The sequence below is a fragment of the Heterocephalus glaber genome, unplaced genomic scaffold (assembly GCF_053883595.1).
Source record: "Heterocephalus glaber isolate CG9 unplaced genomic scaffold, H.glaber_assembly_v1.0 deba00001553, whole genome shotgun sequence".
Taxonomy (NCBI): domain Eukaryota; kingdom Metazoa; phylum Chordata; class Mammalia; order Rodentia; family Bathyergidae; genus Heterocephalus; species Heterocephalus glaber.
In genome coordinates, this window is record NW_028258344.1 from 13282712 (window position 1) to 13310349 (window position 27638).

The following is a 27638-nucleotide window of genomic DNA, read 5'->3' on the forward strand; positions in this document are numbered from 1 at the left end:
ATAAACCTCTCATCCTTTAAATTGTGATTGTTGGGTATTTTGTCCCAGTGAAAGGAATCTATCTAATGCAGAAGGGATATTTTTGAGAGGGATCTGGGAACTCCCACCCCTATGGCCCTTTCTTCCTAGCTCTCAGGAGGTGAACAGCTTCCTTGGTCACACCCTCTTGTCCTGATGTGCTGGGTTCCACAGGCACACCACAGACTGAAACCTTCAAAATTATGAGCCAAATAACCCTTTTCTCCTTGTAAAGTGATTATTTCAAGTATCTTGTCACCAGGACAGAATGCTGACTAACTTAATGGTGTAGGGGAAGATTAATACTTTTTTTTCCATGATGGATTCCCAGTTGGAATGGAACACTGTAAGGAAAATAGGTTAAAAAGAGAGAAAAAAAAAACAAATGGAGCTGATAAACATATATATTTCACATATTCATAGGAGATACTAAGTTATGAATAGTTCTCAAATAGTTGGGTTCCAATTCCAGTATACAGTACCTTCAACAAAGAACAGAAACTTTTCAGAGAAATAGCAAGATAAAGGAAAATGATTTTGAATTTCTAGAGGGAACAACTTGTGGGAAAGCAAATAAGTGACAAACAGAGGCTATAAATAAATGGTCAAGAAAGTTGTTAGCGTAGATTTTTCTGGTTTCAACTACAGATGATAAGGGCCTAAAGCTGTCTTCAGTGGTCAACCTTTGTTCTGCTGGTGCAAAGGAGATGTATGTGTGTGTGAGGGACACCATTTGTCTTTGAAAATCTGTGTTTTGCTTTTAGTCAAATATAGGGAATACTATCATGCACCTGCTTCTTCTTGTCTTCAGTTAGAAATTCTTCCTAGTATGGAGTAAGCATATTCTGGTCTGGGTTAAGAGGAAAGTTTTTGCTTAGGGTATAAATCAGCAAATACTTTAAATATGAAGAACTAGCTAATTCAATCAGATACCTAGAAAGAGAACAGAAATTTAAAGAAAGACTTTAAATGAATAAATGAACTAAATTTCCCCAAATTAAAAAATAAATAATTATAATATGGAGTTTGTCATTGTAGATATGTATGTATCTATTTATTGAGTGAGATATTGTGGATAGACCCCAGGTGCTTTGCACTGAACTACATTCTAAGCCGCTTTTTGTATTTTATTTTGCGACAGGGTGCCACTGAGTCTCTGAGTTGCCAAAGTTTGTCTTGAACTTGGTGATCTTTCTGCCTCAGAGTCCCAGAGTACTGTGATTACATGGGATTATAGGTATGCACCACTGTACCCCTCTTGTTTTTTCATTTTTGCATTCCCAGGTTTTCCAAAAACCTATCAGTTCTACTTTCTAGATTTCTGGTGGAGGAATCTTGCTCTCAAACTCAGTGATTGAGTACCTGTTGTTTTGAAGAAGCATCACTGTGGAAGAGAAAGCTAGCATCTGCATCACTGCTGTGGTAAGCTGAGTGATTATAGTAGAAAACAACAGAGATTACCTAGGAGGCTTCCCTACTGAGAGGTGATGCAGCAGAAAGATTTAGTCGATCTAGAGTCTTTTTTTTAGATTGAACCCAGGACTTTTCCACTGAGGTACATTCCCACTCCTTTTATAATTTTGAGAAAAGGAGTTAGTAAATTATTAAATTACCCAGGGTGGGCTTGAACTTTTGAGCCTCCTGTCCCAGTCTGCCAGAATGCTGGGATCACAGGTCTGCACCACCACACCACCTAATTTAAAAGGGACATACTTGCATTCTGGATTTACTGCTTTCTATCTATGTAACATTGGGAAAATGCATGGATTGGCTATAATCTCAGGTTTTTATTTATCCGAAAATATTTTTGTGAAGGCTAGGTAAAATAGACCTGAAATTCCATCCTACATGAAAGAAAAGTATTAGGAAGAATGAGAACAAGAGACTTTCCTAGAGTAGGGAAAGGATAAACAGTATCTTGTTTAGAAACTTTAATTATGTTGAGAACTAAAAATAAATAGATTGGCATTAGTTTGATAGCTGCACTTTATTTTCATAATGAATTTCTATCATTTGATAATTGACCCAGTAAAATATTTCCCTCTCCCAAATTGAGCCTGTGAGAACAATTAGAGCATGATGGTTAGGAACCTGCGCTCCAGTTTCTGAGAGTGTCTTGGCTCTGCCATTTCCTACATAGCAGAGGGTCCCTGGGAAGATTGTTTAGTTTTTTTGTTTTTTGTTTTTGGCACTGGGGATGAAACTCAGGGCTTTGTGCTTGCCAGGCAGGCACCGCACCACTGAGCTATATCCTGGCTCTGTGCAGATTGTTTAATCCGCCGGTATACTAGACATGTCCCAGCCCCCAAGCTGTAGAGGATGGCTTTTAATAATATTAAGGAGACACAAATAGAAAAGGGCACCCCAAAAGAAGTGTGGAGGAATGTTGCAATAACAACTTGCATTTTTTTCTAATAAATAATCTCCTTCAGTACAAGCAATACCACTAAATATCTACTTATTTACTCCTAAGATTCCCTTGAAAATCCAATTTTTATAAGCCCCTTTCTTTAAGCACCTCTAATTAAAACTTTCTGTACAGTGTTTGCTAAAGGCTATACTTTTCTAAGTGGCAAAGTGATTAGTCTATAAATGAATTAATTGTCCAGGAAAACAGATTGCTCTCAAACATCTTAGGGAAATAAGAACAATAGGCCTTATGGCTTTTGACAAATTTTTCCCTTTGGGAATATTAGAATAAGATCCTTGTCAGAACGACATACACTAAAGACATGTCATGTGAGTGATTTGGGAAATGACAGTTGGTTGAAAAAGAATATTTGCTTTATATGCTACTTTTATGAATAAAATGATAATTATGATTTTCATGACAGAAAAATATGAGTTCCACCGTGAAGAATATCAATCATGACATGCTAATAATATTTTTGAAAATATTACATATCTATTATTTAAATCCCCCCTTTAATAAAGTAATAGAAATAGCACTATTGGTTTTTATTTTGTTGGTATAACATGGAGAAATTGATTTAAATGACTCTACCTTTTTCCCTATTGGCATAAGGTGAGATATATAATATGAGAAGTAGAAACTAATAATAGAAAATTACATTTTATTTTTTGCTACATCTGTTCCTATTTATTTTTCACTTGCTTGACTTTCTGGAATTCCTTGGTAGACTTTGTAGTAAAACTGAAATTTAAATTACTTTCATTTACTTATTATGGTAATTATACTTATGATTCAATCACAGTTCCTTAATGGCCTACATAAACCCTATCAAACATAAGACTTTATTTATTTAATCTCTGTGCATGCCTTCTGTACCTATCACCACACTAACAGAACAGTTCAGTCGTCTCACTAGTGTAAAGAAATAGTCTAGAATCAAACCAGAGTGGAGATATTGCTATTAAGGAAGACCAAGTGTTATTAAATATTGAATTTTCTTCTAGTTTTTCAGAATAAGAAACAGAATTCCTAGAATATGCATTCTCACAAAAGTTAGTGCTTAAATGGAATATGAAATAACTAAAAAGAAAAGCAAATAATTTTGATATAAATGATACTAGGTATTATGTTTTAATATATCTGTATTTTTTAGGAGAGACCACTGGAGCTTATCTTTCATTAATAATTATCTTCAAAATTTTAAGTATAATAATCTATTTTCTCAGATAAAATCAGAAATTATGTAGCATGTGAACCAGACCATAGACAAATCAGAAAAATAGATGAAATCTGGTAAAAAATGACTTTAAACTTGAAATGTACAATATTTAAGATGCTTTGGAAAACTCTTATTTAGGCTCTTTCTGGTTCCCAATACAAACCATTTTTAGTTTCTCAGAGAACAATGCAGGGAGGAAAAAGTTTCACTACATTCAAATTATGTGATTATTTCAAGAGACCAGTTGGTGTGTACATCAGAAAAGATAAAGTCTGAAGTAATGTATTTAACACGGCAGTATTTATGTTCACTAGATGTATTTTTTTCTAGTGAATCATACTAATATTTTTATGTCTGACTGGCATTAGCCTTTCCAATTACGCAGACATTTCTATTCAGTATCGTCTTTAAGAAATTTAGAAGCATTGTTGATAGAATAAAAGAAGGCCTTTATCTTTTCCCTTATATCCTCAACAAGGATTCCACATACTTAACATTTTCTAAACCCATCTTGTTTTCCAGATAATTAGCTCACTTATCAGAAAATTTCAGTACTCTTTCCAAATAGTAAGAAACAAGGCAATATAATATTAAGTCATTTAAAAACAATTTCTTATCTTAGTTTGTATTTACTATGCAGGATTAAGTTTAAGAAAAAAAAAACTAAGAAAGCCAAGCTTCTTGCCTCACCACAAACTTAAAACCTAGAAAACATATGAAGCTAAAGGCTAGTGCTAAAGTCAACCTTTCTCAAGTAGCAAATATCCATTGCCTACTACAAATACATTAGTGCTACATTAAAGGAGAGTGGAAAAAGAAATGAAATTGTGTTTGTATGCCTACATGTCAACATTCTCCTAATTTTTATTAGCATATGAAGAGTGTTACACATAACTGCATTTGGAGAATAGGTACAGATTTCCTGGTAATATTCCTGTCATGGATTCTTTTTTTTTTTTTTTTGGTACTGGGGATTGAACTTGGGTCCTTCTGCTTTTGAGGTGGGGAGCGAAATAACTGAGCTAAATCCCAGACCCTCATGCATTCTGATATTAGAATTATCACACCTTTTCCTGGTTTGGGAGACACACTTTTCTCTGAATCTGTGTATGTTCTTTTCTGCTTTGTTGATCTATCTTATCTTTAAATCTATCATCTTTGAATCTATCATATATCTTTATTATTTTATAGAATCAAGGTCATAGATAATATGCTTTTATCTTTTAATTTGATCTAATTTTGTTGGTACATCAATGGATATTCCTTTTACTTTTTAATCAGTCCATTTTTCTTATATTTAGTTTATTTCTTAGACAACAATACAGTAATAGATATCTCTGTGACTTTGCTCAGTTATTTTAAGAAAAATTCCTCAGGAGAAACTGATGACTCAAAAGATATAAAATCTAATGAATTTATCTCTACTTATATACAACATTTGCTTTTAAAGTCCCTTTAGTTATAATAGGCTTACTTCATATATTTTAATTTTATACAATTCAACTAACAGAAACCCACAGATAACAAATACAGTAGTTACTTCAAACCCTAGGGCTGTGAAAATCAATCTGGGAACAAACATGTACAACTGCTACCCTTTTGAAGATGGCATTTAGTGTGACAGGGAAGAGGGGACTAGACAAAAATAAATTCATGTCCACTCATTGTGTAAGTATCATTTTGCTAATGTATTGACCAAGTCTAGAGAAGAAATGACATTAAAAAGATGGATGGGGACTGACTAGGAAAAGTTGGGAGAGGATTTCCAAGCTCATTTCATAATTCATTTTTTATCAATAAACACTCCTCTCTCCATTAAATGAACTTGTTAATATAATTCTGACTTTATAATATTAGTACTAAATTATGGCTAAATTTTTCTTTGAATTTTCATTGTATATTTGTCCCTGTCCTTTGACTTGTAACTTCTGTTTATAATTCTGTGTCAGATATGTCTTTTTATCAGTACACTGTAGGATTTTGTCACATACTGCATATTACATAGTTATCTCATTTATTTTTATATTAAATATATTTTATAATTTGATAATCTCTTTTTACTTACTATGCCTGGTTTTTAAAAAAATTGTCTTTCATTTCTCCTGTCTTTTGTAAACTATGTGTATATTTTTTTTTCTTTTAAAAAATTTTAGGGAAATTAATAGCAAAATATATTTCACTGCAATAAACTTAAAAAAGTTAACCATTTGCCTTATTTTTCAATCCCCTCTTATAAGCTAAGAGAAGCTAAAAATTCTGAATATAACTTAAATTAGTTTACTGTGTCAGGAAATTTTCTTGCTCAAGTGTCCCTTAAGGAGAAAAAGATATAAGTTTTATCAATGGACTTAGTTATTTGGTTGGAAAATAAAATGCAAAAATTTGCTCTTAGATAAATTGGATATTTTAATACATACTAATAAAAAATTGTCCTAGTTTGTGAAGACTTTTGCAAAGCACTTCCTGTTTTCAGAAAAAGTCTATAAAAACATATATATGTGTGTAAGTATATTAATTATAAAAGTTATAATGTAAGAAACCCTCCTCTAACTATAAAATATTTTCATATTTGCATTTTTATGAAGGCTTTTTGTCAGTAAATATTTTTGGCATATTTAACATTGATGTGGTCAGAATATACATAAAATTTTGCAGTAGGATGAAAAAAACCCCCCAAAAGTTCTTTTAACATTTATAATCAATATGACTCAGAAGATTATATTAATTTAATAATAAATTTGTTTAAAAACAAAACAAATTTAACTGATACCTAAAAAAATAAAAATTATACAATTTGAGGGTATAATACAGTATTTTAATACATTGTACAATGTTTAAATCAGGTAAAACATATCTATATTGTCAAATATTAATCATATATAGTAAAACATTAGAAATATTTTCACTTAGCATTTTGAAATACAGTACAGTCATATAGTTCCTTGGTTCACAAATGCTGCTGTTTGCAAACAATTTGTTTTCAAACAGAACCTTTTGGCAAAATTTTTCTTCTGTTTGTGAACTCCACATTGGGTGAGGAACACAACCATGTCTATCTTCCCTGCAGGAATACTAATGCAGCCATTCCTGCTCTGACACATGGTTGTGCGGATTTGCTGTGAAGCTTTTTCGTGCGCTTTTTAGCATGTACGGTGTTGTACAGTAATATTCAGTCCAGCATGGGTCCAAACAAAATGCAGTGTAAGGAAGGTGATAAAAAGAAAGTGCAGAGCAGTAATGAAGTTGACAAGAATGTGCAGAGCAATAATGAAAGTAACGAGAAAGTGCAGAGCAATAACGGTAAGAAAAAGGTTTTGAAGAAAATAACCACTGAATTGAAGAAGGAAATTGTAGAAAAGCATGAGCATGAAATTTGTATGACTGATCTGGCCTCAGAGTATATAATATGGCATAGTTGACAATCTCAACTATTTTGAAGTATAAAGATCCCATCAAAGGAGCTGATGTGGCAAAAGGAGTAATGGTGTTAACCAAGCAGAGGACACAGTGCTGGAAGAGGTAGAAAGACTTTTATTAGTGTGGTTGAATGAGATACAGCTGGCAGACGATAGCTGTTAGTGAAGCAAGGATCTGTGAAAAAGTCAGAAAATTGCACAGTGATTTATTACAAGAAAACACTCCTCAAGTGTAAAAAGTGATGAACTCAAAGGCAGTAGAGGGTGGTTTGATAAGTTTCATAAGAAAAGTGGCATTCACAGTGTGATAAGACATGGGAGGCTTCCAGTTCTGACAAGGCTACTGCAGAAGCCTACAAGAAAGAATTCACGGAATTTATGAAGGCAGAAGGATACATCACTCAACAAGTGTTCAATGGGGATGAAACCAGGCTCTTCTGGAAGAAGATGCCAAACAGAACCTATATCATGTGAGAGGAAAAGGCACTCCTGGGGCACAATCCCATGAAGGACAGATAGACCCATTTGCTGTGTGTGAGTGCAAGTAGCAATCTGAAGATTAAGCCACTACTGTGTACCATTCTCAAACCCCTCATGCATTCAAGGAACAGAATGTGAACAAAGCCAGACTGCCTGTCATTCAGAGGTTCAATATGAAAGTATAGGTCACAAGGCAATTCTTCACAGAATGATGACACAAGGTGTTCACACCCACCATTAAGAAATATCTTTCTGATAACCACCTGCCTGAAAGGTGCCTTCCTTAGCTGGACAGTGCCCTGGTACACCCTCCAGCCTTGGTGAACGATATGGATACTGAGTATGACTTCATAAAAGTCAACTTCCTCCCCTGCAATATGACACCTCTTCTGCAGCCCACGGACCAGCAAGTGATCTGCAACTTTAAGAAGCTGTACCCAAAGGCACTCTCTACCAGGCACTTTAACATCACTGAAGAGAAGTCCTTGACTTTGAAACAGTTCTGGAAGAAACACCTTAATGTCCTTCATTGCATCAGCCTCATTGACAAAGCCTGGAGAGATGTCACGTATAAGACCTTAAACAGCCTGGAGGAAACTGTGGCAAGAATGTGTCACTCAATTTGATTTCAAAAGGTCTGGTGCAGCAGTAATGGAGGAGCTTGTGTCCATGGGCAAGAGTATGGGTCTGGACATGGATTGTACAGACACAGAGGAGCTTGTTGAGGACCATAAGGAGGAGCTGACAGTGGAAGAACTTGCTGAACTCCAGAGTGAGCAGCAGAAGGTACCAGTTGAGGAGCATTCTACTGAAGAAGAGGAAGACAGGGAGGAGGTTAGCAGTGCTATGATAAAATCTACTATGAAAAATGGAGTGAGTGCTAGGATTTCTTTGAGAAATACCACCCCAACATAACTATAATGAACAGAGTATTGAATCTGATGAATGATAACATGGTCTCTCATCTCCAGAGGGTTATGCAATGCAGAAAAGAACAAGTAATGTCAGACAGAATTTTTATCAAAATTGACCTTGCAGTTAAGAGACAAAGAAGAGAGGAACACCCTGAGACAAAACCCTGAAGGATATCTCCCCAGCGTTCTAGGTTGACTCTCCCTCCAAACAATAACCTCCTCCCCACTCACTTTTCTGTCCTCCATGCCAGAAGTCATCTCAATGAAAGTTAGTGTTCTCTTTCTTTGTATTGCACTGTTCTGTACTTTGTTTCATATTTTTGTGGATAAAAAAATACATATTGTCCAGAACAGATTAATCATATATACATTGAACTTTATGGGGAAATTTGATTAGATTCATGACCAGAATCATGGAACACATGTTCGTGAACCAAGTAATCACTATACAATAGCATTATCTGTAGTTGTATGTAATCTATTGCTATGCATGGTTATGTGTAAGACTATTGAGAACATACTTAAATCTACATTTATTGAATCATCTGGAGTATTGTCTACTTTTTCTGTAAGATATAAATTTGGATATAAACTCTGCCAACTTCCTCCCATTTTTTCAGGTTTTGTACCCATTTATTAATGCTAGATTACTATTGTATTTCTCTCTTCATGTATCTTCTCTGCCTAGAGTCACACTATGTTCATTTTGATCTTTGACTATAGTTATTAGAATTATTTAGACCTTGTCTTATTTCTATTATTCAAATGATTTCAATGCTTGCTTATAAATAAGTTCTGCATTTTGGTTCTTTCTTTTTGCACTACCTCAGGGAAATTTTTCAGTAAAGACAAATGGAGGGTGTAGAATTATGAGCTTATTAAGAATGTTTTTCACTGACTGAATTTGGGTTAGAGAATATTCTCAACTTATTTCTGGGTATGATGTTGGAAGTACTGTCTTACTGATACTGAGCACCTCAAGTAGCTCCTATGATTAAATCTCCATCCCACAGACAGTACTTAGTGTGGATCCTTATTTCTCTGCATTAAGGGAACTTCCCTCCAATTTAGCAAAGTGATTCCTGCATGGTGTGATCCTGAGCCCTTCTGAAGCAGGTCATAAACATTCCTTTGGTAACAACATTTCTGTTTAATACAGTAGCACGCCGCTCACTTTTTAAAGGTACAGTTGTTTCAGGCTTCCAAAGGAATCTTCTCAGATTTTTTTCTGTTCTTTGCCTCCTATTCTTCCTAATAAGATATAACTTGGTAGAGTTTCTTGAGGCTTTTTGTGTTAGCTTTCTGTTGCTAAGACAAAATACAATTTAAAAGAAGAAAAGGTTTATTTTGGCTCACAGTTTCAGAGGTATCAGTCCATGGTTACTTGATCTTGTTGCTTTGGGACTGTGGTGGTAGAGTACATCATGCTGCCAGGAACCTGTGGCAGAAGGGCCCTGTTATTCTCATGGCAGCCAGGAAGCAAAAAGAAGATGGGGCCATGTGTCCCAATTTCTTCTTCTTTTTCTCGGGGGGTGGGGGGTACCGGGGATCGAACTTGGGTCCTTGTGCTTGCGCAGCAGGCGGCAAAAACCACTGAGCTAAATTCCTGGCCCAAAAATGGTGATTCTTTTTTTTTTCAATTTCTTCTTTAAGAGCATGTTCCCAGAGCCCTAACTTCCTACCACTAGATCCTACCTCCTAAAGGTTCTGTCCAATGGGTGGTGGCCAAGTGATTAGCATATAGGCCTTTGGAAGATACTTAAGACTAAAGCCATAACACATAATTTACTCTCCACAACAATGTACAACTTTGTAAAGAAAAGCTGTTATGAATCTGTACCTGATTCATTTCTTTATGTTAGTTTCACATCTAGGAACAATATCTTAATGTTTATGTTATTGGATAACACTAGTGACATTCTCTCGATTGCCATCTACAGGCAGATAGAACCCCATTAACATTTTACTTCTCTTTGGTACAAAGTAATGTTACTAGCAATTCAGCCATTGCAGTATACTTTGTAATTGTCTTAGTTATCACAATTTAATTTAAATTATTTTAAATTCTCTGAAATAAAAAAGTAAAGAAAGGAACTTAAGAAATATGTTATCACTTCCAGTGCTATAATGTAAAATGTTGAGTTTGATTTTAACAGAGAGAGAGAGAGAGAGACTACATACAAAAGAAATCAGCTATCTGACATATGCTTCCAAAGGGATATACAAAGAGGGGTGGTCTTCCATTCTATACATATGTGAAGGAGCCCTCAGAGTTCAGGATCATGAATGAGAGGTCTCTGATTAAATGAAGGAATGGGTTAAAAGGAAGAAAGAAAGTTTTGGCAATTTTTCAAAAGGGTTTTGACTCCACACATAATCCCATTTTTCAACCTGCAACACATCAGCACTTTATAGAGACTCCTCACAGCTGCTGTTGAACTTGATATCTGCTGACCAAGCATTTCTCTGAGTTAAGCTAAATATGCAGCATCCTGAGCTGGAGTAGAGTCTGATTTTGAGACTGAATCATAACACATTGGAGAAACAGATTTAGTGTTCAGCTAAAAGTCAGTACTTAGCAAGTGAGAGAAATACACCAACATCCCCCAGTGCAATCTTGTCTGCTTTTGGAATTTTTCTCATGGTGCAGTACCATTATTACAGCAAGGATGGTTGGAAAGCTGCATCTCTTTCTATGTTATAAAGTGAGGTCACTTATTCCTGTGGTCCCTGCCAGAGTATCAGCATCACTTGGAAACTTGTTAGAAAAACAAATTCTCAGATTCTGCCCCAGACTTTCTGAATCAGAAATTCTGCAAGTAGAGCCCACAATCTGTTCTTTCAGAAGTCCTTAGGAGATTCCGAGACACACTAAAATTTGAGAACCTTTAGTCTAACAGTGTCAGATAAGGTCCTTAACTTACTGCTTACATTCTAGAGGTGATAGGAGCCCAAAAGTACACATAGATCCTTTTATGTGTATGAAATCTGGTTAATGATGAGCATCAGTGATTGCTCTGAAAGATATGTTCTGATTCCAAAGCCCCTGATTGTTCCTAGCCTGTCTATCCCATATTTGCTTTCTCTTGGGGTTTTCTTAGCTCCAGACAAGATTGTAATTTGAACATAACTCTTTCTTGTAGCTCCTTCAGATTTCTGGAATATTGGAGTTGTCCTTGATGCATGTAGCCAAGGTATGTGAGTCAGTGGCCCTCAGTTTGCCGTATTTGCCTGGAAATATGGCTCAGTAGTTCCTAAATGTGCTATAATTCAGTCCTTCTCATGCCTAATCTTCTTTACATTATTTTGTAGATGAAGATATTTTTACATCTGAATTGAGATAAAGCAGAAGAAATTAACAACAAAACAATTCTATTCTTGATGTATATTTTCCTTAGATTTGTTTTTAAAATTCATGAGCCTCTGCTAGAAATTAGCAGTCCAGATAAGAGGACACTATGGCAACTACATGTCTGCCATCCTGTATATATGAGAGAACTGTAAATTCAATTAGAGAGTTACAGATAGCTCAAGGCCCATATCTCACTTTCAGGAGATAGGAAGTTAAAAGGAAAATTTAATAGGAAAGAGCATGGCTTTTATCTCTATGTCATTATCAATCATTATATTTTAGTGGTTAATGTTCAGAGGTTCTTGTGAATGAGAGAGTGAATTTAATAAGGAGAATTTAGGCAAAGCTCAGACGTGAGCAGGGATATTATTTTCTCATTCTGTGCTCAGAGCAATGGTGCTTCATCTTGATGTGCTGTTACTTATCTTCCTGGAACTTCAACATCAAGACTTGAGTAACAACAAGAGTGCCTGCAGATGAGTGCTAGAGAGGACAATACACCACAGTAAGAAAGGGAGTCTCTGTTGAGCATTCTCTTGGGAAAAGAGCTCCAAAGATAGAGCTATATCTAGGGTGCAAGATCTCAGAAGCAGTTCTAAGGCCAGAGTCAAAGTAAGAAGACCATTTATCAGAGGGTCCAGCTGGAGTGGTCAAGGGGGAAGAGAATAGCAAGATGAGGTAGGTGTGTTGGGAAAAGAGAATGAAAGGTGGAACATCCAGGTAATTTCTTGAAGAATTGGAACTTGTGGAAGAAAGAAGTAAAGTTGTGCAGGGCAGCAGTTACTTTTACTAGAGTAGGAAAGGAACAATTAAAATGCTGAATGAATTCAGACAGACATTAGATAGTTATTATGTTATTATGAATTAGATAGTTATTCTGGGAGCCAAAAAAGTAAGCTGATATTCCAGGCCCTGAGAGTGGGAAGAGTATCAGAGACAGTCTTCAGGAGGCACACAAGGTCTTTGGGGAAATCATGCAAATACACAGAAATTTCATGCCAGATTGCAGGCTCAGGGCTTGAGCTTTGTCTTTGAAGATTCTCAACAAAGTTTTGATGTTGATGACAATCTTGACTTTGTAAAATTTCAAGATTGAATTAATGACAACAAATTGTTAGAATTTCGCTCAAAAAACAAATCTGGAGAAACATACTCGATTCCTAAAATGGAAAAGTAATGTTTAGGAAGAGACTCAGTAGTAACACAATGACTGCTGGTAGACAAAGACTTTGTGAATTAACAGTAGCCTTTAGAGGGGAAAGATAAGTTAATTTCTTAATTCTTTGATTAAAATAGTTCTAAATCTCTTAAAATTAAAACTGTTTAATGGGATTTCCCTGATTTAATTGACTTTTATCCAGATAAACTAATTTTGTAATGATACAAAAATTATAATATTCAAAAAGCAGAATTAAATGGTGGTATATCATATTCTGGTGTCCTTTGTTGACATTTTGGAACACAGAAGGGTCAAATTTCATTGTATTACTCTAAAAACCAGTTTAACACCTCCATAAAGCTATCCAGCTGCCTCCCTACACCTCTATCTATATGTTTACAATGCATTTTAAATTTGCCATGTCGAAAACTAAATTTCACTTAATCCTGACCAAATGTTTGTTTTCCTTATCTCAGCAAATGGCAGCATGATCATTTCAGTTGCTCATTTCCCCCAAATTGGTGCCTTTTCTTTCCCACCTTCTCTCTCTCACACCCCAGATCTAACTTTCTTCATCACTGCCACCCTGTGCAGGCTACACTCACTTCTTACCAAGGTTGGGTGATAACCTCCTAATGTACCTCAAGAGCTTTTGTGCTTGTCCCGGCACATTCTGTCATCAACACAGCAGGCAGAGTGATCGGTCTTATAGCAAAAGTCTGGTCATGTCACTCCTCTACTTCTGAACTTGCTAATGGCTTCCTAGTGTTTCTTGGGAAGAAAGCTAGTTATGTCATCCTCAGTGCCTAGATGATGTCTAGCATGCCTTACTGGTCTAGCCTCAGCAATCTGACAGCATACTGTCCTCTCTTTCCCTCATTCACTCCACTGTCAGTCATTGGCCTCAAAATATTTATTTTGTTATTTCCTCTTCTGTAATACTCTTTCTCTGGACTCTAGATAGCTTACTCTCACTTCTAACTTTGGCTTAAGTACTACCCTCGAGAGAGGCCTTCCTTGGACATAAGTGAAGCCAAATACATCCCCTCTTCCAGATCTTCTGCATGTACTTCCCTGCTTCACTTTTCCCTTCTTTAATGTTAACCAGATTTCCTATATGGCTGATTATGTGTTTTACTTGTTTGTTTGTTCATCATCTCCAGTCAGTGTAAAATAAGCTGTACGAGGATGGGGATCTGGTTAGCTTTGTGCGCTGCTCTTTCCCCAGCTCCTGGGACAGTGTTGGGCCCTCACAAGGACTCTCCATAGGCCTCCCTGACTCCATGCTCTATTAATGGATTATTGTAAGAGCTTCCCAAATGGCCTTGTAGTTGTCACTGAGCCACATAAGTATCATTTTTGTACCATTTAAAAAAAATCATATTAGGCAGAAAATTAGAACCCTCCAAAGCTTCTTCCTCTTGCTTGACTTGCAAGATCCAACCTGGACTCAGCTCATCAATCTAAGTCTATTGTTTATTCTTTGCTTTCAACATACTTCTTTCACTAAATTGTTAGTCTGTTTTCACCATGCTTAGAGTCTCTCTATCGTTCCTTTTATTAACTATTTCCTCTAAGGAGGCTTCTTTTCCAACCTGAATCTATTCTATTATTTTTCTGCCTTTCCCCTGAATAACCTGTTTTCTTTTTCTCCACTTGATAAAATTTAGGATTATCCCAAACTCTGTTCAAGTACTAACCAGCTCATTAAACTTTCTCTAATTTTTTTTTCAGTACTCGGAACTGAGCCTAGGGCCTTTGCACTGAACTATTACAGCCAGTATCTTTTTCCTTTTTTTGAGACATAATATTGCTAAGTTGCTAAATTGACCAGGCTGGGCTTGAACTTGTGATCCTCCTGCCTCGACCTCCCAGAGGCTTGAATTACAGTTGTGTGACACCACCCTCAAATAAATGTACCCTAATTAATGAGTCTTTGAATCTTGGTTTATCACATCCTCTGAGTTTCTTTATAGGTTAGAAATGTTAATCGAGTATTCAATTAGTTATTGTTATTAAATGCTAAGGATACATTTTGAAGAATACCTACTCTTTACTTTCTTCCAGAAATTACTCAACCAACATAATACCTAATATGACAGCATTCAGAAAGATAACTGAATCTGGATTTTGAATGTCATCTAGAACCAATGCACAAATTAAGATTTGTATCTTTCAATCTATCACCCGTGACATGGTTCAACTGTGTTGACACACTAGGATTTTGTGTGTGTGTGTGTGTGTGTGTGTGTGTGTGTGTGTGGATATGCTGGAGATTGAAAACAGGGCCTTCACACTGAGCTGCATCCCAGCCCTTTTTATTTTTATTTTTCATTTTGACATAACTTCTTACTAATTTCTTCAGGTGGGTCTCACGCTTGTAGTCCTCTTTCCACGGCTCCCCAGAGTTCAGGGGTTACGGGTGTGTCTCAGCATCCCAGTCAATGCCAAGTGATCTGTTGTTTGTTTGTGTGCTTTTAAAGGAAATGTATTTCTTTATGATGTCTTTTGTAGTAAAAAAAATAAAACACCCAAATTTCATGATTTGCTGTCCCTACCCTCCCACTGCTGACACTATTCAAAACTTTCTCCTTAAAATAGCTATTGGTACTGTTTTTATTGATCCTTTTTGACCTGTACTTACTTGGATGCTGCTTGACTCATATTAGTTTTCAGTTTTCTTGCATGTTTACAGAGTGAAACAGTGAGATCAAGTTATATCCTAAAACATCAACTAAAAATTTAACCACTGCTATGGACATCAATCATTGAATTAGCTCTGTCCTCTTTTCCCTTAACTGACCTATCTTCTTAAGACTATTATTCAAGACACAAAGATTTTTCAGTAATATTTATTCAATAAATATTTATTGATCAGTTACCAGGTACAATGATAGGCTCTGCAACAGGCACAATAATCTTTGTGAATACACTATTTCATTGGCTTACTCACTATTAAGACTCAGCAGAAGGTGATTAATGACTCCCAAATTCTGAGACAGAATTTACTAATATTAATAGCAGCGTTTCCTCTAGCTGGATCTTATAGGCCAGTGTAAACCTACATTGAATTTATTTATTTAAACTCAAATGTATTTACAGCCCCATATTTATCAGCTCCATCGGCCCCTTATTTCAAATACCCTCTGTCTCACTTGTTGAGTTGTAAACTACTTTAACAGATGTTTCTGGTTGCAACAACAAGTTTTGTGTGGGTGCAGCCTTCAGCATGTCACAGTATGCTGGTACCTATTAGATCTTATTTCCTGGCCTGGGATAACCACTGGGAATCACTCAATACTAATACGTGTGCAACTCATAAGTTCAGAAATATCATTCAATGCTCAAGAACCACCCTTGACCAGAAGCCTATAAATAAATGCTTTATACCCTTTCAACCTTCAAGTGGATACATCTCTGTAGGCGCCTTAGAAATTTTTGTGGGAGTGAGCCTCAGCCACTGGTTCAACTCAGTAAGCCTTCACTGTGTTGGCTTTCCTCTTTTCTTTTATCATCTCCATGCGCCTCATTCCTGCTTCCTGGAGTATAGAACCACTTACACATAAGTCTTTGTCTCATGCCCTGCATTATGGTGAACCAGGCTAAGAACTACTTAATCTTAAATACATGAAGGATGGTGTTTAACACTCCTTAAGGGAATATAATTATAACTGTCCTATAGTATTCTGTCGAAAACTCTCCATGTATGGGCTTGGTCACTTTATTTCCAAAGTGAAATAATCACTACAAATACTTCAGAAGTCTCTTTTACAGTTTACAAAGTATGAAGCTTACTGTAAGGCTTTAGGGATACAAAAGTATGAAAAAAAACTCTTTTCCTTTAAGACACATATGTTGACAAACAGACCTCTAAGTGAATAAATAAAACACAGCAAATTAAGAACCATGGTAAAGATTTAAACAGGTTGTAAGACTACCAGATGAAAAGCTTCTAAAAAAGGGAGAATCTAGAATGAAAATCTGAGAATAATCCATATAGTAGAAGAGAGGAGGTAAATGCTGCCAGTGATAATAGTATAATGGTCCAGAGGCTTAATAACAAAATATGCTCCCTAAAGTGAAAGCAGTTTAGAGTTTATGGAGTATAAAATCCATTGTGGAACATCCATGGAGAGGAATTTGCAGAAATAGGTAGGGATTGTTCAACAGAGATTCTCAAATAATTCGCTAAGGAAGTCATAACTCATTGGTAGATGATGAGATGCCAATAAAAATAGTAGTTCTTAAACCTTTTTGAGTCCAGGATTATTTGGAGAAACTGGTTAAAACTTGGTTAAAGTTTTTTTGGTTGATGTTTATTTATTTTTTATTAGTGTATATTTAGTACATAAAGTTTACATTCTTTGTGTGGAGTTGGTACCTGTACATAACAGATTTTAAATCCTTTTTCATTCCCTTTGCTGCTCCTCCCTGACCCTTTCCTCCATATCTTGATCCCTATCACCACTGAGAAAGATCTATTTCCCTACTTTCTATTAACTTTTTAATTTTGCTCTTCATTTATAATTTAGGTTTCTCATTTAAGAGAAACCATATGATATTTAAGCTTGTGTGTCCCATGTATTTCACTTAATATTATGATCTCAAGGTGCAAGCTAGAAAAACAATCCTGAAATTCATATAGAACCAGAGGACACCCAGAATAGCAAAAGCAATCCTGGGTAGCAAGAGTGAAGTGGGAAGGATCACAATCCTGGATTTGAAATCATATTACAAAGTGATAAAAACTGCATGGTACTGGCACAAAAACAGATGTGTGGCTCAATGGAATAGAACAGAGGATGAGGAAACAACCCCAAGCACATTCAACTATTTGATCTTTGACAAAAAGAGCTAAAAACATACACTGGAGGAAAGATGACTTCTTTAATAAATGTCTGGCTATCCAATGCAACCTAAGACCCATGTCTCTCACCACATCCTAAACTAAGCAAAAATGGATCAAAGAACCCGATGTTAAAATAGAAATATTTAATCTGTTGGAATATACAATATGTAAAACTCTTGAAATCATAGGCATAGGCAAGGACTTACTGAAGAGAACCTTGGTTGCACAGGAAGCAGTATTGGAGAATCAATAAATTCAATCATGTTGAATTAAATACTTCTGCACAGAAAAAGAAACAACTAACAGAGTGAAAAAGCAGTCTACAGAATGGGAAACATTTTTGTTGGCTATTCAGCAGACAGAGAACTAATATCTAGAGCATATAAAGAACTCAAAAAATTAGCTACCCAAAATTTTTAAAAAATCAATTATTAAATGGGCAACTGAAATGAATAGACACATCTCAGAAGAAGTACAAATATCCAAAAAATACATGAAGAAATGCTCAAGATCACTTGCCACTAGAGAAATGCACATTAAAACAGCACTGAAATTCCATTTTACCCCAGAAAGAGTGGCCACCATCATGAAATCAAATAATAAATGCTAGCAAGGCTGTGGGGGAAAAGGAAACTGATTAAAATTACCATTCCTCTCTCCAAAAAATATCACAAACATCAAAACTCTTTATTCCATTCATTATGAATTGTGATTTCCCTAAGCTTGTCCATGAACCCATGAAAACTACTCATTAAAATTTCTTACACTAAAACATTTAAAACATGATGGAAATAAGATTGGATTTTTGCTTTGAACATTCTGGTAGCACTGTGGAAAATGTATTTTTGGGAGGCAAGTTTCTGATATGGATATCTGTAAAGAAACCACACATAAATCTAGGCAAATCAAGGTGGGTGGTAATACAGCAATGTAATAATGCATAGTATACCAATAGTGTAAAGAAATGGTACAAGGAGTCTCTTTAGGAAGTATAATTAGTAAGACTGGGATGGATTAGCCATGTACAGTGAGAGATAAAGTGATAGATATGTGACTAAAATGATCACAGTGGATGAGATAATTCAGGGAGATCGTGAAGTGTTAGAAAGGGCAGGCTATGAAGAAAACTGAGGCCAAAAATAATATTTAAGAGTCTCTAAAGAAATAAAAGCCTTTAAAGACAACGGAGGAGAGCCATATTTACAGAATCAGTCAGATATGCAAGACAGAGAGAGGACACACAGAATAAACAGTGACAACCTCAGGAATGAGTGTTCATACAAGGTCAAATAAAAATAAGTTGGCACAAATGACAATTAGGAGGTCTGGCAGTCTTGGTGTAAGCAGTTTTCCCAGAAAATTTGGGGCAGAAACCAAATTAAACCGGTTGAGAAGGGCATGAAAACAGTGAAAGTAAAGGTATCATAATGATGAAGAATATTTGAGGAGTTTTGACCCAAAGAAGAATGTGTAAGAAAAGGCAGGAGCTAGATGTTTTAGATAATTTTGGGAGGAGTGTCCGTGTGCGCGCGCGTGTGTGTGTGTGTGTGTGTGTGTGTGTGTGTTTCTGTTTAAGGCTGAAAGAGAAGTGAGCTTGTGCTGTGGGAAATGATGCTGAAGTTAAACAGAATGAATAGTGGAAGTTGGCAAAACAGACTGAGGTCCTATAAGGAGATGACATATTGGGACACAAATTGCCAACCTAATGGATGTCTAAGCCTTACATAGGGAAGAAGGGCTCTCTGTCTCTCTGTGAATTGGAAGATTGGTGAATTCTGGGAGTTGTAAAATCAGTTGAGAATAATTATGGAATAGGGTGTGAGGGAGTGTTGAAAGTCTTTGTTTCTGATTACAACTTTTTTTTCCCTCTAAGTGGCATAGAAGAGAGGTGATATTTTTGAAAAGACCTTGAAAAAAATACAAGAAAGAAAACCAAGAAGTCCAAGTTTAAAGTTGGAGGCCACTGACTGGTATTCACCAATTCCAGAGTGTCAAAGCTTTCTTCAGGACTATTCACTTGCACACATGCATAAAAACAGTGGTTAATATGGAATTGAGGTTTGGCTAAGCAGGAACAATAGAAGGACAGAGGGAGGGGGGCAGAGGAGACAATGGGTCCCAGATAAGTAGGGCAGAAAGGGAATCGGGAGAATCCATCTAAGTAGGCAAGTGAGTTTGTGAAAGAACACAAAAATAAGTTTGCCTTTTGAAAACATTGGATTTATAGATTTCTGATGTGGAGCAATTTTGTGCTTTCTGTCCTTGGGAACATACAGCAGAGGCACAACTGCAGATTGAGGAAGTCAAGGGATTTTGAGGTCAGCAAGTAGTTACATATGAATACCAAAGCAGCATTATGAGGATAACTTAAAGGTTGAGGGAGAAAATTGAGCCAGAGCCGAGTCTGTACAGACAGAAAGAAGAAAGGTTAATATATATATTCCTGCATTATCCATGTTCGAGAGGTCAGGCAGCTTCCTTGACAGATGTGGCACTGTAATACCTTTTTTCTTCTTTTTGGTCTTGGGTATTGGACCTATGGCCTTGTACAAGTTTAGCATGCATTGTGCCATTGCGCTACAACACCAGCCCTGGTTCTATAATATGCTTGGAGAAGAAAACAATTTCAAAATAAAAAGAGGAACAGGAAGCATCCTGTTAGAGATTAAAAAACTAAGGAGATTTGTTAAATATGAGTCCCTTTGCAAGTCGAGAGAAAAGGTTAAGGAATATGGTAAAAATCTTGTGGTAAAAAATAAAAAATCCCCCCAAAACAATTTAACTTTTTAAAGACTACATTTCCTGGACTTGCCCAGAAACCCTTGTTTGCACAGCACCCATTAACCTCTTACAGAAGCAGTGCTCTGTGGACTGAGTTAGGAAACACTGGCTGAACACTTAAGGAGAACTTTCCACAATGGAACTGGTGCCCAGTCACGGTGAACACACCTCTCCAGGTATCTGGAGGACAGTGTTTGGACAAAAATGAGCCAGCTTCCAGGCCACCCATTTGGTTGTGTTTTTATTTATGACCATTTGGCTTTTAACTCAGCTACATTGAGAGCTGTGTGAAATCAAGGACAGTTACAATTTCCTTGCATCTCTATTTATTGCTAAATAAATATTTTGCTCTATTGATACTTGCAGTGAGAAAAAACCAAAAAATACAACATGGGTTTAAATGTCTCTCTTCTATCTTTGTTGAGAATTTATTTTTCTTTTAGGTGTTTAATATAATGTTAAAAACCCAAAAGTGTTGGTGCTTTTGTGAATTTTTAATAATAGCTATTACTTTTGCCTTTCAATAAGTCGTGCACCTATATATTTTCTCTCTCTCTCTCTCTCTCTCTCTCTCTCTCTCTCTCTTTCTTTTTGTACCAGGGATTGAACTCGGGACCTTGTACTTGGGAGGCAGCCGGTTCAACAACTGAGCTAAATCCCCAGCTACTTTCTCTCTTTAATAATATTGATACAATGATCCCTAAGAGAGCTCAAAAAGACTATTCGAAATTGCTGATTATTGTAGTAGCTTTCCTAATTACTGCAAGTGATTCAAATGAAAAAATAGTAGGAAAGATTTGAAAAATATGTAGCTAATTCATTTAAAGGTGATATTTTTTTCAAAGTAAAAATTTCAAAAATTATTTAAGGTATGAAATACATATGTAGCTAACCAAAAAGTATTACAATTATCAGGAAATTCCCTTTGAGAATTCTATAATTACTTTATATAATACAGTAAATTTAGTATTATGTATGTAAGGTAACATGTATAAATGCATATAGAAATGCAAGAATTTAATATTATAAAATATTGAGTACAATTTTCTATATTTTTAATTACACAAAAAGTAAAGAGATGCATATTTGCTTAAATTTGCAAAAGATAAAAGCAAATTACTATGCCATCCCACTGTGGTACATAAAAGCAAAGTTATAAAATAGCTTTGAATTATAACATTTGATCATTGTATAGTTATGAATTGTACTCGTATTTTTAAGAAATTTTAATGTTATATGTTATACATTTATTACCACTTTCCTATAAGGGCAATTATCATTATTAGCTCACTACAAGAAAAAGTAAACACACACTTAGAAACTTCTAATCTCTGGACTGATTTTTATACTGTCCTCCAACTTTAGTGGGGGTGCAATTATTTACAGCAAAATCCCAAAATATGTTGCTGAGCCCTGCTTCCTTTGATAATGCAGTTTCAGAGTGTAATACAAACCCAGAGTTGTATTGGATGTTGCCAGTCCACTTTTCTCATTACAGAGATGAGGATACAGATGCTGAGAAATATATTGTTATGAAAGGGCACATAGATCTTCCTCTCCTGTGGATAACCCAGTGGCTAAGAGAACCTCAGGCAGCTACACACACCAAGAACCTTACTGCCACTGCTACCTGCAACCTTTCAGTTTCAAATTGGTTTATTTGGGGAACAATGTTTGATAAAACTGAAAATCATGAAAATTGTCCCATGTTTTCTGGACTCAGGACTCAGTTTAGCACACTGTGTTGAACTTTTTTTTTTTCTTCCCTTCCTCTCAGTCTCCCTTGGCAGTTTCAGTGAAAACATTTGCTTTAACTGTTTCTTCATTCAGGTTGAGAAGTAAAGCAGATTGAACCTAAACCAGTCTTGCCAGGTATTTACAAGGAAAGAAGACAAATTTCCCTTAAAGCCTGGAATGTAAAAAATCTACGATAGGATGACTTAGTCAACTTTTGTTTCTACTTTGAAGAAACATGTCTGATTTAAGGATTTTGAAGCTCATAGTCTTATTCCCCATAATGTATAGTTCATATTTCAGTATTTAACACTATTAGATATTTCAATGACTGTTTTTAATTATTTAGGCTTCAAGGAGACAACCTGGCAGAAAGGACAGAAGAGACATTACAAATACTTCATTCTCCAGATGAAATAATTCCAGATTCATTGGGTAAGTTTTAAACCCAACAATATTTATCGTAGTTTTAGCAGTACTTCATGATTTGAAAACAAGAGCAAAATTAAACTAAACATTTTCTCTTGCATCAGATCACTCTAGTTAGAGTCATGGACTCACCACCAACACACTTCTTTGGCTCTATGTTGGGAGGGTAAGGGCAAAGGAGAGAAGGAAGCAGGAAATGTGGATTCTGAGGACTGGCAACTGTATATTGGCTGCTCCTAAAACTCTGTCAGTAATTACAACTTGTTTTTAGAACTTTGCCTGTTCACTCTATAGAAAATCAAACTCGTTATCTGCCCTTTGACATTTGAATAACTTCAACTTCCATTCTCAGATCACTGATAAATTCCATATTCTTAGGGAGAAATATCAGTACTATACTTGAACATATCATATACCTTTTATTTCAGCCTTATGTTGAGTGGGTGTTTAATTACGGTCAATGCCACTTCAGAATTTCCTAAGACAGCCTTTTTTTCATTTTTTTCCTGCTAGTACCTGGCCTATGCTTTTCTCTTCTTTCTCTATCTAGTGTAACAATCTACTTTCTCCCTCTTTGCACTGTCCCAGTCCATGTTTTGTTCACTATCTTTCTTAAGATAAAGCTCTTTAGTATATACCAATTTTCTATATGATAAAATTCAAACTCTGTACTTATGATGGTAATGTCAGAGCACTTCAAAATGTTTGCTGAATAAGTAAACCATCACGTGTAATGCAACTCTAGGGACATCTAAGATGCCTCACTTCTTCATCAGTCAGTGTCCTAGCAGGACAGCCAGTACCTCTAATCAGGACAGCTAGAAACTACAGGAGAATATCTTCCCTAAACCTGGATAGAGAAGGACATCACAAACAAAAATTCCTAACCATAAGGAATATAATGAAACAATATTATACTGTACACTTCAAAAAGCTTGAAAAGGGGGTTTTGAAATTTTTCACCATAAAGAAATAAGCGAGGAGGTAGATATGTTCAATCTGAGGTTAAGAAGACACAATACATACATGTATTGAAATATCTCATGGCAACTTATTAATATATGGAATTCTTATGTTTTATCAGTTAAAATAAATTTAATTTTAAAATTAAGTCTATTTTTATAAAATAAAAATAGAAATTCAACTATAGGTAATTAAGAACTCTCATACATCAAAATAAGTGAGGGAAAAGCCAAAAATGGGAAAATATAAAAAATGAATATTCAAAAAATTATAAACTTACAATTTAATAAAGGTCAATAAATCCATAGAAAAATAAATGACAAGCATAAATAGATATTTAACAGAATAGAAAATAAGAAGATACAATAAGCATATGAACTATGACTTACTCCTCTACTAATGAGAGAAAGGAAGATTCAGACTGTGGTGAGATAATTGTTTGGTAACCAGTTGTGTGGCATTAATTAAGAAAGCTGGCAAAAGCCCATGACAGTGAAGACAAAGATAAAATAAAACTCATACACCACAGATGGGATATAAATAATATCAGAAAAGTTTTCCATTATCTTAAAATCTTGAGCATTTATGAGATATGATTAAAATATATGGTGAATATTATAATTAAAATTATTGTAAAAGACACATTGCTACTATTCTCCCTCAAAGTACTCCCCTTCACTTTAAACATACTTATCCTACTGTTCTTGGTACTTTCTGAAGCAGTTCTAGAAGTACTCTTTTTATAAGTATCTTTTATAGATGTGATTAAAAATACAGTGAATGCTATTTGCAGTGCCATCTAATGGAAATTCAGGCTCATAAAAACATTACAGTGTGTCCTCATTCACCTTATTCATTGAATCTGGCACTGAAGGACTTCTCGCTCTTCTTCAAAGTCAAAATGACCATAAAAGGTAAAAGTTGTGAATCAATTGTGGACATCAGAGAAGCTAGGATAGCGCAACATGAAGGAAAACTTCCCAAACTGCTTCAGCAAGTGGTAAGAACTATAGGATAAGTATATTCAAAGTGAGGGAGAATATTTATGGTGTGATTAATGGCAATGTATCTTTTACTGTAACAAACTTTTTAAAATTTAAACACGGTATTTTTTTATCACATCACATGTATAATGCAAAAAAATATCTTAAAGATACAAGCTTCATGTACCTTGAAATCTAAACAAGCCTTTATTAGTGTGTTCATGGACAACACTGTAGGGAGATAAATACATTTCAACCAAACACATAGGACGGAGAAAATAGAGGCATAGTGGTATATGTTTAACCCTTTTCCTGAATACATGAAACTGATTTAGAGAGACTGATGATTTCCACAGTATCACAGCTGATTTCAAGCAATCAACTTGCAATGGTCTTTCGTTCTCTAAACCCAGTGTGAGCAGGTTGCAGCTCATCACTGAATGAGTAGTAAAAGTATAAAGACTGATTAAACCAAAGCAAGTCATAGAGTGCCATATTTATAAAATTTGAAACAAGCAAATCTTAACAATATATTCTTTGGGAAAACATACTTAGGTGATAAAACTATATTAAAGGAAGGGAGTGAAACACCCCAAGTAATAATGTTGTCCTCAGGGAGTAAGAGGAATCTGGGAAATGGAATAAGAAGGCACTCACATGTATATTAAGGTTTTTGAAAATGCTCTAATTTTAAAATTAGGTGCTGGATTTGATGTGTTTATCATTGTGCTTTTAAATTCATATTTATTATATATTATACTTACATATAATATGTTTATATATACTTTTATATGTGAAATATTACATTTATATCATATTACAATATCAGACAAATGTAATAAACATTAAAAAAAAAACTGTTACAGGGGGCCAGGGATTTAGCTCAGCGGTTCTGCTGCCTGCCTTGCAAGTGCAAGGTCCCAAGTTCAATCCCCTGTACCAAAAAAGCCCCCAAAACAAGAAACTGTTACAGGAATATAAATCAATGCCAGAGTAGTATAATGCAAAGAAATAATAGTGTGTATATATATATATATATATATACACACACACTCTGGTCTGTCATAGTCCTGTGACATGACACATTCTCACGTGGTGCTCTAACCATGACAATGGAAGTGGAGCAATAGGTTGCCAGCAACATGGAGGTCCCAAGTTGGCTGTCTGTTGATACTCATAGACTTCTGGATTCAGCCTGGTTTCCTTTTGGATTATTTTTCTTTTATGAAAAAATAAAGCAAAATTTCATAACCAAAATAATGAGAATAATAATAGTTAAAACACTGTGTCTTGTTATCTTCAAGTAGTTACTCAGAGTACAAAACATAAACTCACAACTTTCTAACTCTTCTCTGACCAAGTGTAAGTTATTTTTCCTCCCTCTACTTCTTCAGACACTGCTCTAAGGTTGTATTAAGAATTCCTGATGTGGACCCCACAAAAATATTTCCTATTGCCCAGCCCCTAATTGTTTTTGAATTGATTCCTATATATTGATTTTTTTCACTTTAATTGGATTACATGGTTTTTGAGATTTTCTTGTGCTCTCTATCATGACTAATACAAAACTATCACAAGACACTTTAATAGCTTGAAGTAATTGTTTAAATTCTATTTAAACTATGCCAATCCATTTACCTATAGGTCTATATCTTTTAGCAATCACATGTACAGAATTACAGGTAAATATCTTAAGAAATAAACAATATATCGATACTTCATTGTTGGTTAAACTTACTTGCCTCTATTAGAAAAATATTCATAAAATTGAAGCTTTCTTGAAGTACTCATTTCCTACATTCTTCATACTCTAATATTAGGAGAGGTAATTAGCAAATTCTAAAATAGATGTATCTAATTTAGTACAATATTTTCTACTTAAGTCAGTCAAATCACTAGATCCAATAGTTGATCATTATTGGCATATCTAAAAACTGAATTGTGAATCCATTTTGAACTTGCCTCAAAATATATATTTCTATCTATTGGTGTCATTTTGTGCATTGTGATAAATTTTACAGATTTCTAGTGTATTATTAGCTTGCTTAGTCAACCATGAGACTAAGAGATTGCTACCAGAGATTGTTAATTTTTTTAAAATTTATTTTACTCGTACATTTTAGGTATACAATATAATGAAATTCATCATTGGAAATTTGCACCTTTACATAATCTCTCTTGGTTCTTATTTTTTCCCCTTCCCCTGCCCTCCCTTCAACCCCTCCATCCCTCTCTATTTACAAAGACTTTGTTTATATTTTTTCATTTTCTCATATTAATCCCATTTCTTTCTTTCCTTTCCCCTACCCCTCCCACTTCTCCTTTGCCCCTTTTCTTCCTATTTCACATTATCTATTATACCTTTGAGTCCTTATTTACACTTTCAGTTTCTCACACTAGAGAAAGTATAAAGTAATTACACATGTGTGTCCTATTTATTTCACTTAAGAGTATTGCTTCAATATGCATCCATTTAGCTATAAATGTCTCTAGTTTCTCATTTTTTATGGCTGAGTAGTACTCCATTTTATTAATAAAGCACATTTTCTTTATCCAGTCTCCAGTTGATGGGCAACTGGGCTGTTTCCAAGTTTTAGCTTACAAATTGTGCCCCTATGAACATGGGTGCACATATATCACTGTGGTATGATTTTTTTAATTGTTTGGGGAAGATACCCAGCAGTGGAATAGCAGGGTCAAATGGAACTTCCAGTCCTAGTTCTTTGAGGTATCTCCATACTGATTTCCACAGTGGTTGCACCAGTCTCCCACCAGCAGTGGAGCAGGGTTTGGAGAGATTGTTAATTTTTGACAAAATTACTTCAGATTTCTTTAGTTTCTTCTCTCAATTGAGGAGATAAGCTCTGTAATATTTGACAAATTTAGCAACCAATTTTCTACCAACCTCTCTGTGATAAAAAACTCAAA

General features: G+C 35.3%; 1 protein-coding gene across 6 annotated transcripts in view; it reads left to right on the top strand.

Annotated features, from left to right (window-relative positions):
• CUNH8orf34 (chromosome unknown C8orf34 homolog) overlaps window positions 1-27638 on the top strand; it is a 423558-nt gene that overhangs the window by 281734 nt on the left and 114186 nt on the right. For all 6 annotated transcript variants that reach the window (XR_002393934.2, XM_087190433.1, XM_087190432.1 and 3 more), the window contains one exon: window positions 22685-22770. Coding sequence is in view for 5 of the 6 variants with exons in the window: in XM_087190433.1 (XP_087046559.1) it covers window positions 22685-22770 (86 nt within the window). In the remaining variant the exon portion in view is untranslated. The remainder of the gene's footprint in view (window positions 1-22684; window positions 22771-27638) is intronic.